At 34.9% G+C, this 12209-nt stretch overlaps 1 protein-coding gene across 1 annotated transcript in view; it reads right to left on the bottom strand.

The window, feature by feature from the left end:
• Nucleotides 1-12209, bottom strand: part of chaf1b (chromatin assembly factor 1, subunit B) — a 62368-nt gene that overhangs the window by 11149 nt on the left and 39010 nt on the right. The window contains exons 4-11 of the mRNA XM_028800688.2: nt 10968-11085; nt 10762-10865; nt 10463-10559; nt 9902-9986; nt 8682-8775; nt 4858-4927; nt 4666-4757; nt 732-888 (exon numbers count right to left, since the gene is read on the bottom strand). Of these exons, the coding sequence (XP_028656521.1) occupies nt 732-888; nt 4666-4757; nt 4858-4927; nt 8682-8775; nt 9902-9986; nt 10463-10559; nt 10762-10865; nt 10968-11085 (817 nt within the window). The remainder of the gene's footprint in view (nt 1-731; nt 889-4665; nt 4758-4857; nt 4928-8681; nt 8776-9901; nt 9987-10462; nt 10560-10761; nt 10866-10967; nt 11086-12209) is intronic.

Genomic DNA, 12209 nt, shown 5'->3' on the forward strand with positions numbered 1-12209 from the left:
CGGAGGCTAAAGAGGGCCCATCTCAGTATGTTAGTCCTCACCGCTTTTTACAGTGGGACCACAGAGAGCGTGCTAACCTGCAGCAGCTCTCTGTGGCAGGAGAGCTGCAGCGTTTCGGACTGGAAAGCACTGAGTAAAGTGGTGAGGGCTGCGGAGAGGATCATTGGAGCCCCGCTGCCTAATGTACAAGACTTGGCAAAACAACGCTATCTGGCCAGAGCTGTGCGGATTTCTAGAGACCCTACTTATCCTGCCTCTGAACTCTTTTCCCTCATGCCCTCAAGCAGAAGGTACCGCAGCCTGAAATGTAGAACTACCAGGTTTAAAAATAGTTTTTTTTCCTACTGCTGTTCGTCTTTTAAATGAAGCATTTTAGTATTTTATTGTAGGCATTTTTAATTCAGAATTTTATGTATTTTCAATTTAGACTTTTATGCACTTTTAATTAGAAATTTTTATGCACCTCTAGTCAGAATTTTTGTGCATCTTTAATCAGAATCTTTCTGCACTTTAATTAGAATGTAATTGATTTTAAGTATGTGTTTTTATTAATGTCTTGTGCATCGTATTTTTGTTATGCAGCACATCTTGGATGTTCTGCTGAATGACAAATAAAATTGAATTGAATTATTATACATCTATTTCAAGTTGCATCTTTAAAAAAGAACCATAGATTAAAATCATTTAAAAAGAATATCAAGAGAAGAAAAGAAAGGAGATAATCTACTCACCAAGTGACATCACTGAGCGTATGATAGTGAATATTTGAGATATACCCAAATGGGAATGACTGCTGTGTATCATAAAGAAACAGAGAGTCTTCAGAGGCAACAGCAAAAACCATTCGATATGGAAAGTTGAAAAGACTGTTTTTTTGAGCAGAGTCATCTAATAATGAAAAATAGAATAAGGCATTTTCAGGACAGCTTAGTCTTGCTAATATATTATCAAAGACTGCATAACTTAAGAGCAAAAGTAGCAGTGAAAGGTAATCAGTGATTGCTTTCACAGTAAAAACAAATTACATTGAAGACAATTTTATTCCTACAGACACTGTTCTCCAACCTCCAACTTCAAAAAGCTAAAGGAGTCAAAAAATGCACAACAATGTGAAATGAAAAAAAGTGTTTATTTATTTTTTTTAGAAGGCAGAAAAAGATGCCAAAGAAAGTGTTGTCCTTATCATTGTAGCTACATAAAATAATCTACATAACAGGGTCAAATTTCTCATTTTATGCTTCTCACACACCGTCTACATACATACATACATACACTTTCAAAAATCCAACATTGTTTGGACTAATAAACTGAGTATTAAAACAGATTTTAACCAATTTTCAGAAACACAACAACTATGAAAAAAAATGAAGTTACATTAAAACACACAAAATTAGACCCTACAATCATATTTCTGCTCTGATATGTCTGTACACATCACTGTTAGAATATTCTTAGTTTCAGAACAGTTTTTTTTTGGAAGAATTTTGAATGGATTGATGACTGCTGACACTATTCAGGTTATTTGGTCAAGATTCTGACCAAGTCAGTAAAGGAGCTTCTTCACAAATCTGTATTTTGGTCTTTTCTGTTTACCTCATGCCTAGTTTCATGTGGGGAATGTGTGGGCCAGGTTCCTAGATGTAGGAGGCATTGATGGCATTGACTGGTGCGCATGTTCCCCAGACCTGAGAACCTTTTGGAAGTTATGTTTCAGTGCATCTGAAGCCACCAAGTAGTGCCACAGACCGTCCAGGAGCTCACTAATGCCCTGATCCAGGTCTGGGAGGAGATCCTCCAGGACACCATTCGCTGTCTCATCAGGAGCATGCCCAGACATTGTTGGGAATGCATACAGGTAACGTGGGTGACCAAACACAAAACTGAGTCACATGATGAGTTGCATGATGAAATTCATGCAAGTCGGATCAGCCTGATTTTTGGTGTGATATTGAATCCAGCCCTCAACGGCTTGGTGATTTTAGCTTCCACTGACCATTGTTACACTACTTTGTTCTCAACGAATTACACAGTATTACTCAGTATAAAAATTTCCACCGGAATATTTTGTTCATGTTCCGATGTGTTATTTAAGTGTTACCTTAATTTTTTTTTTTGAGTTGTGTATTTTGAGACAGCAGACATATCTAATGCAGTTGGGAAGGTGAACGTGTTATTCTGGTGTTCTGTCACACTTTTTTTTTTTTTTTTTTTATTAAGAATAAAGAACACAAAAACCCTGTGCTTCTGTTTACACATCTTTTACCTGTTTTCCAGTTACGGAATATAATCACTCAGCTTGTACCTTTTGCGTTTGTCTTTGGCTTCAGCAGCAATTTATGATTATTTCCAGTATTTTTTTCTGCATTTGAAAACTTTTTATCTGCAAAGTAATTTTCTATATAAAAATTGCTATTTTGAGCAATTCCAATTTTGCAGTCATATATGCAATATTTAAAAATAATTTTGCACCTGGATTCAGCATTACTTAATATACTTTCACTCTTTTCTAAAAATGGACCTTATAGAATTTTTATTAGTCGATAATTGCCATTTTTTTAATAGTTACTGCAAACTATATTTGCAGTATTTTTGATTTAAAAAGAGAAAACAACATTTAAAATGGCCTTTTATCTATTTTAATTCCCTGCTTTTTAGATGCCTATTTATTGCAGCAAAATGTGCCTGAGCAGCATAAACTGGACAGGAGTCACACTATACAAGTTTTTCCTCAATTTTCGTTCATATTCTCCTTTTTCAAGAACACTTCCTCAACCATTGTTTTTTATTGAGTCTAGGAACATAATCTGGCTATAAGTGTGCAATGTCAACCAACTGTTCAGGTGGAGAATTACCGCTGAATCAGGGCATCCAATTCAGTTGTTTAAGACCTCTGTAGCCCAAAAGTGATTTTGTGCAATATTTTATGTGACATTTTTTGTCATGCTTTAAATCGAGCTTATTTTAAAACTTACATATATATGTTTGGTATCAATCTTTTCAGAATTTATTGAACTTTAATGTGATGTTGTTAGATTTTCAGATTCTTATTCCGGTTTTAAATTGTAAATTACAAAAAATATCAAGAACTGATGTCCCACGAGACATGACTTAACTAAGAGTGCCAAGAGATTTAACCACGCCTGGGGCCAGAAATAAAAGACAAAGAGTAGGGCAGCTGCTGTACAGGCTTTTAAATGTTTGAAGTGCTGCATGAAATACCATTGTATCACCGTTTTGAAGGGGGTTTCGGAGGAACGACCGTGTCTCCTTGGGGTACGTTCAGCCCCCCTCCTCACAACACGAGCGGCACACTGGCTGCAACAGGGGGTTGGGCACCAAGGGGGCTTGCCCGCCTAGTATGCATATATGTACAGAAGAGGAGGCCGGACGGAAGAAAGAATCCGGGAGGTAAGTGTCAGATCTGGGGACTGATTGCCCCGGGGAACATGTTTTCTTTTCTGTACACCCACCTCATAGACAGTGAGTGTGCAGATCCGCCTGGATGGCCAAACCATGCCAATCCGAGGAGCGACGATGGGGCGAACATGGAGGAAGATCTGCGCCCACTGCCCTCCAACGGACGACCACCTGGACTCTCGCACACCCATCGTGACTACTCCGAGGGAGAAGGGGTGGGCTGGACCACCCCGTTGGCTTCACAATATACACACACACACACCCACGTAAACACAAAGCTGTTAGGCATACATTTGTTTTTTATATCTTGACACCACCTTTTCAAACTTGCCTAGTAACACACACACACAAAAACGGATAATCATGGAAACATTGACCTCAGCTATAATGCTGCTTTACACTGCATGAATCTGTGCACAGGAGGAAAAAGAAATACCGTATATACTCGCGTATAAGTAAAATCAGACCTCCGACTTATAGGCCTGTTTAAAAAAGAAGTGACTTTTTTTTTTTTTTATAAACCTCTTCTTGCCTCACATCAGTTTATTCAGACACATCGAATTTTGTTGCAGCAGCACAGTTGGCAATTTCTTTCGCTACTTCAATGACGTTTAATTTAAAACCAGCTTCATATTTTCTACTGAACGAATGCTCCATCGTAAATAAGGGATGCTCTTATGATAAAGGTGTATGAGTGTGTGAGATACAAAAAAACACAAATCAGTGCAAACGTTGCTTCGGAATAGTTTGGGTATTACCGTGTGGCCACGTAGGCACAATAATGAGAGACGGAGGGGTTAGGAGCACACGCTGATAGAGCAAATTGCCGCACCCACATAGAAAAAAAAGCAGTGCACTCCATGGTTACTCTCTCAGTCGTTAGCATATCCTAATCACTTGGACCAATAGCGTGAGTTTTCCACATTCAACTTATACGACCGACATTATAAAATACCAGAAATTATACAATAAAAATCAAGTCCAGACTTATCCGTGAGTATATACGGTATACATTTTCAGTGACAAAAATCATGATACATTTTGGACAAAAATTATTTTTTTCAGTTTACAGTACAACACTTTTTTGGTAGTTCCCTAATAAACTAAAATAAACAGTCATTTAACAAATTTATAATCTTATCATACATTTGAATTGAACTATAGAAAATAAAAGTCTCAAAAACAGTCAGATAAGCACTTCACCCTGAGTGGTTTTGGCTTTTTTTGTTTATTTTAAATAAATTATACCTTTGTTTGTAGACTTTCTTAGTTCAAAAAACACAGGGCAGCATCGTACAGCTAAAGTTGCTTTAGCAGGACATGGCAAATGAGCTATAGGCCTGAAAGATGTAACCACAACAAGATACAATGTTGCATTAGACTTTGATGACCTGTTACTGTACTAACATTTCAGAAAGAGACAAAATAAATAAAATCTACCTTTTATAATTTTTCCTTGAAAAAACATATGTTGTATTTGTGACATTTTCTCCTGCTTCAACACACCCAGCTGTAAAGTAGAGTGAAAATCATATCATACAAAAGCACAATTCTTGCTTACTTTTTGGAGGATGTTAAAATTTTTCAGAACCTACAGTATGTTTCTATTATCAACATCCCTTTACCTCACTGTATTGCACTTTAGCCATCACTTTTAGAAAAAAAGAAAAAAATGTATTCCAAAGTATAGGAATCTCTTAACTTAAAGCATGTTATACAGCAAGTTGTTTATTAATAACAAGGCGACAATACTGCAATTTCTTGTCAAATATCCAAAAAAACAGAGGGTTCTAATTTTTAGGTATAAACTTGCTTTTATTTTCAAGGAAATGGAACACAAAAATAAAATGCAGAATACCTATAAAAGGTGCATGGGAGACAAGTGCAGAGATATAAATGTGCCCAGTGACAAAAACATTTAAGGTAATGTAATGTAATTATATATAAACAAATGAATATAAAGGCTCCTGTGAAATCCAATTTTATAACTGAAAAAACAAGTTATTTTGAGATTTTTTTTTTTGTAAAAATAAAAAATGGAAAAAAAAAAGCAATAAACTATGTAAATATACAAGGGCAACTATGATGTACAATTTATTGTCTACTAATATATACACAAAAAAAAAAAAAAAAAAAAAAAAGGACTAAAAAGCAGCAGCAGCCAACTACATGGAAGCATTAAACAGGACATATTTTGAACAGGTCCAACTCCAGAAAGGAACAATTAACATTCTCTTCTAAACTACAGGGCACGTAATCACAAGGCACAAACTTAGTTATTTATTTTAACACGCAGTCGAATCTTTCATAGGACTTTATAAGTGTCCACTAAATGCCTGCAGTTTTCTCTGCATGGAACTGATGGAAAAGGTAATCCACTAGCTGTGCCACATAAAATTGTTTTGCATTCTGGCAAAAATGAATTAGGAATAACTAGTGAAAAAAGCAAGGATATACCTTGAATGTCAGTGCATCTGTCATTGCACACTTTCGTAATGCCCCCTGAAATACACCTTGCAATGGAAGTATGTGCTTTTTGAAGTACTGTGAAAGTATATGCTTATGGCCATGGCTACACATAAAAGCCTGTGCATCAAAACAAAAATTAAAATTCTTACCTGAATATTACTAAATACTACAATATTCTGCAATTCTTATCTTGTAAAATAAATTAATTCTAATTCAGTAAACAATCCCTAATGATTTTTTTTACAGTTAAGAATGCTTTTAGCCCAAGAGAAATGAAATTGCACTTTTATATTTGTTGGCATATATGCTCCAGCATTAACATTAATTTCAGCTTTCAGAATTCATTTTAATATACGTGATGTCCACGGTGAAGGTGGAGTAATCAGGACTGATTAGCATACAAGTTGATCAATACTTTGTATGTATTTGTAAGCATGACTAACCAAAGGTAATGTAAGTGGTTCAGACGGCATATTTTACACTATCGATAAGAACAAAGAGGTCTTGATGTTTATGTAACCAACTGTCCTTCACTCTTCAAACCCCCACAACCCGCACATTTTGGGCATGGGGAGATGAAGTGTGTATCAAACTAGTTTGGTAAGGGTGGCTGTGTTCTGGACTATTATGAGCCTATAATCCATTCCTCACTGGCAGGTCATAAACTGCCTATGCAAAACAACTAGGGGATGAGTTGTACCAGAGCACTTTCATTAGTAAATGGCTCAGGAAGGGATAGGTAAACCAATTCTATTGGTCTGAGGTATGGCTGTTTATGATCGATTTTGATCTGGAGGCAATTCATCCTTAATATTTTTGGTTACATTAACAATAGTACATAATTAAATGTGTAACTTAACTCCTGCCTTTTCCATTACCTAATGTCCTGAGGGTACAGATGTAGAAGGTAAGGGAAAGTGCGAAAGTACTTGGCCACACAGTGCTAAGTGTGCAGGATTTAAGAAATTTTATTAAGGTCTACACAATAAAGAGTAAAGGGAAAAATAAGGTTACCATAATACCCTACAAGATAAAACAGCTGTCAAGGAAAGCTGAAATAACAGTTGCACGAAAGTTACATGTTGGAACATCTATGCCTCAAGCTTTATATCATCCTCTCACACAGGACTGTACTAAAGATCACTAGCAGGAGGTCCCATTCAACACTTCTTTTCATTCATTAATAACAAAAAATGGGCTTCTAATGCTGTCTCATTGTCAAAAACTCAGACATCCCAATTCTCTCTTCTTCTCAAAAACAAAGAGCAGTTTGGGATTCCTATTTTTTTCTCCATCCAGCTTCCCCAACTATTTATTAAATGCTTGCCACTAATTTCATATGTATATCTGTATTTCTCATTTAGCAGATTTTGCCTTTGTCTCTCCTAACCTCCTCTATTATTAAAGCTTTACAGGTTACATTTATTTTATTATGCTCTCAGAGTGTCATGCCTTTTTCATTTTATTAGTAATCAAGCAGAAATTGCAACAGGATAATTTACATTTTTAAACATTACTGCTTTACAAGTGGTGCATTTTTCTGAATTAAAGAAAACAATACATTTGGCATTTGTATTTTAGCTTCCACTTTTGGTGATTTTACCTTTAGCAGAGATTAATATTTCTAATAAATGCCTTAAGTTTTCTTTTTCAGCAGGCCTGAATAGGTGTACTTTAGTCAAGTGAAACAGTCTTAATAAAAATATTTATGCAAAATTAGAGTATTTTATTTATCAAATGGCATACAATCACATCCTCATTTACATTCACTGCTTGTAGTGGCCAAACAACCAGCATGAAATTTTTCTTTGTTATTTCCAGGTATAAGTACCAACATCAAGTTTGGAGTATTTTACAAAAAAAAAAAAAAAACTAAATAAAAAAACTGTACGTGTGTGTGTGTCTGTTTGTATTATTTGCTTATTGTATGTTGCAGCAATAACCTGGCAGTGCAAATCTGGTGCAACATGCAAAAATGGTTAAATATGATTGGCAAGAGATATTGCTCTTCAAAGTTCTCTGTTAGGATATAACAAGTTCAAATATATTCATCTGTACAATAACCCAAAACAGATCTTTAATATGCATCTGCACAAGGATATTTTCATAATAATTAATGTGAAACTTCAGCTTAGGTACGGTATGTCTTAAATCCTTTCTCTAGAACCAACAATAAATTTTATGGTGTTAGTTTGTTTTTAATTTCATATATAAAAACACAATACAATAAGCTAATAACAAGCAAAAACTGGCATCATATTGCATGAAAAATGTATTAAACTATCATGATCTATTTAAATTTGATTCATATAAATGAAAGAAAAAAAAAATTGTACTAGTCTACACTGAATTAGGAAAGTTTTCAATGGTTGATACTATAGTAAACAATGAAAATGTTTAACTATACAGAATTTTTTTCTTTAACTTTCTGTATTGCAGAAAACAAACAAGCATTTACAATAAACAGTACAACAGTTAGATAATTAAATCTCCATAATTTTATTACTAAAAGTGACTTTGTTTAGTTGATTCTTTGGTTATCACAATGTATTTATTTTTCCAGGTACTTAACACAATAAAAGTTTTTTCACACAAGATTAAAAGGCCAATTCAGAATAAAATTAGCCTTCAATAAACATACACAAACCACAGGCACAGACAAATACTTTGGAAACAGTTGTTAAGGTGTCAATGCTTTCTTATGAACAATTAAACGAGTTTTCTAAAGAGTGGCATAAATATTTAGTAAGGGTTTGGAGTGAGTTTTTAAGAGTATATTTACTCAAGACAGGTACCTGGTGCGAAGAGGACGGACCCATCTGGACTAAAAGTAAGTCGACGGAAAAAAGATCTCATACTGTCATCATGAAACATTCTGTAGCTTTTAACCTAAAAAAAAAAAAAAAGAAGAAGAACAACAGCAGTGACACAGTTAATTATTCAGACTAAATTTTGAGATTAAATAACAAAACTTGTTTGGTTTACAGAGAAATATCTTGACATTGACTATGTTGGGCTTCTAACTTAGAGGGGACAAATATCCATTTACAGCAGATGAAAGGTAAATGACCCTGATTATTTTTTTTTTAATTTTTTTTTTTTTTCTTAAACACCACAAAATCATCCCTATATCATAAGACAATGCCAAGTGAAAATCAAAAAGTGGCTCAGGTCTGATGAACCAGGAGAGTGAAAGTTTAGTCGCTTCCAAGAAACCACCACCAGAGAGAGAGATTTCATGTCCCTCTATGTGTTCAGCATTCACTTAATCATAAACTATTAATGGTCGGTGCCAGGGAAAAATGTGTCGGGGGTAATGAGGTTCACATTTTGTCTGAAATGTAGACGTTGCAAACAATTTTCAACTTCAATAAACAATGAAGTAACTATGAATAGTCAACGTTGACATTTGGCTCCAAAAATAGTCACACTTTTATTTATTTAATACATCCCTATCCTATTAATAACCTTTACTGAAACTAAACTGTAATATGGTTACATCTTTGACTTCTAACATACCTTAACAAATTAACTGGAATGTTAATACAACATAAATATGTTATACATACAATACCCACACAACTATTCTAACTAAGAAGTACAATTCACTTGCTAAACAAACAATACAGACACCAAACTAAAATAAAATTTCCAGAAATGCATTATACCCCATGAATAATCCACAAATGCTGATTAAATACTTGAAAAGACTGATATACTGTATGTATATCTGGTTTATTCCAATTTATATCATTTCAATATGGAACAGTTATTGTGAAATGGACACATGACTGCTTATGCTGCACTTCTGTGTTGCTCTTGCTGTGAATTAGCAGTCATTGTAGTTGTCTGACCACTGAATAAGCAAAACTGTTTTTAAGATGTTTATAAAATGCTTTTGGCCAAGCTGACAGCGTTGAACAGTTCAGTTACAGAAAATTACTTTACTAATATTATATATATATTACGAGTTGGTCTTTAATTAAAATAAAGGAATTGCTACTGCAGTACTGACCTCTCCCTCTGTTGCTATCCCAGCAGATATTTTACTCACACCATATACCTTTCGCCTGGTCTGTGTGCTGTATACTCTCATAACTCTGCAAAAAAAAAAAAAAAAAAAAGATTTATTGAGAGGTTGGTTGGTCACATGGGTTAAAGATACTAGATGACTTGTATCAGTCAGGCATTCTTTACTAAGCAAAAACTGTTGGCTTAAAGGGGGTTTCTATGATCCAGAGGTTATGCCATACTGAACTTTTCCTCATCTCATCTTAACAGTTCTGTAGCATGTACCAAGCACAATACATAAAAATGAAAGTATTTGGGCTCTCACAGTGATTTTTTTTTTAAATACTTTTTGAACATATAATAAAATTCTGACTTCTACATTTATGATATGCATAGTTTTGGGCACCAAATTTAATTAGTGAAAGTTTTCAAAACCCTTCGGTAATTTACACAAATATTAGATCATTAAAAAACAACAGATCATTAATTTAAATAAACAAAATTACATATAATAAAAAAGTCAAATGCCTGATTTTATGCCATCTCATTTACTCATGGATATTACCTGTCACAGCTGAGAGTAGCAATGAACTGTCCCAGTGGATCCCAAGTAACTCCCTGTACATAACTTTTGTTGTCATTAAAAATTGACATCTTCTGTCCTGAAATAAAGGGTGAGTTCTTTTAATTCATATCCTAACATAATACATACACATTTGGATTGTTAAATCTCAGTTAAATCAGCCTTTCGCAGAAGCTTTTCATTAATTCAGACATACAAGAAGTATTCTTTACTAATGGAAATTTAGATTTGAAATTTACATAGATTTTATTAAAAAAATCTTAACACAAAGGAAATACTACCTTTATTGACATCCCACATTATAGCAGTATTGTCCACTGAACCAGACACCATGAAATTGCCATCACTTGACCAAGAAATATCATAGACATCCTCTATGTGACCTCTGCATACAGAAATAAAAACAAACGTACAGTTTGCCACTGATCTTCACTTTCACTAGTACAATAAACATTGCACATAAATTTTAACATTTTTCTGGCTTTACCTAAGAGTTTTAAATACTGTCCAGGACTCTTTGTTGAGTTGAGCATCTTCATCTTCCTGAAAAGTCACCTGTTCAGGCTCCTTGCTGTCATTAAGTTTCCAAAGCAAAATCACTGCATCTTGTTATGAACAGTTAAAAAAACACAACACACAGATTACATCAATGATTTAACACCCTATTTGCACTTTTATTTTGTTTGGCATACTTTATTTCCAGGAATGTCTTCAGCTGTTTAATTTAGGCTTAATAGAATATATATACGACATTCGTTTTAACAAATTGAATTAGGACAAGCTGAAAAGAATACATTTTTAATTTATTTCAGTTGAAGTTAAAATAAATAATAGAAAAAGTTATAACAGTACTTTTAAACAAAACTATCCCATTCACAATTCATGTGTATGTCTAATAGTAAAACAAACAAATAATTTGGCAGTAAATAACAAATGTTTGGAGAAAAAAAAAAAAAAGTCGTCAGAACAGATGGATTTATCTATACATATAACAGGCAAAGCCCTCACTGACTCATCACTAATTCTCTCACTTTCCATATAGGTGGAAAGCTGAAATTTCGCATGCAGTGTGCTTACAAAAGTTAGGTATGTTTCATGTCCTATTACAACATCCGGGGGGGGGGGGAAATGGGTGTACCCCTAAACTGTATATATAGATAGGGGAAACCCCTCCTCACTATTACTGCGACTTCCAATATATGTAGGAAGCCCAAATTTCCCATGCTCATCCTTTACACTATACTTACAAATGTTAAGTATGTTTCATTTTGCACCATGCCCCATAATGAACTTTCGAAAATAACGTCTTCTTTTTGGCGGTTCTCACCATTATGTCGTAAGGAACTTTCGGAACGGACCTCTCCTTTTGGCAGTTTCATTCCTTATTTCCGTTAACAAAGGATTTATTTCACGGCAGAGACACACAAGGGCCGCCCTCGGTCTCCCTTCCCTTTTTCCGCATGGTCACTATCCCGTACCTACCACGTGGTTGGCTCCCTGCCTATATGCATTAATGACATCCCGCGCTCATGTGCCTCCTCACTCGATTCCTTACTTTCCTCAGCTGTTCATCATGCTCACTGCTCCCTTCTTCTTTACTCCACCACTTCAAGGGTGGAACGACTGCTCATTCTTCTTTCATGCTACCTCTAAACCTCACCCTTACTGATTCGCCCATGTGTAACATATCCAAGCAGAGCACCATGGCGCAAGTTTTGCGCGACTGTAA

This window comes from Erpetoichthys calabaricus, chromosome 4, assembly GCF_900747795.2.
Source record: "Erpetoichthys calabaricus chromosome 4, fErpCal1.3, whole genome shotgun sequence".
In the NCBI taxonomy this organism is placed as follows: Eukaryota; Metazoa; Chordata; class Cladistia; order Polypteriformes; family Polypteridae; genus Erpetoichthys; species Erpetoichthys calabaricus.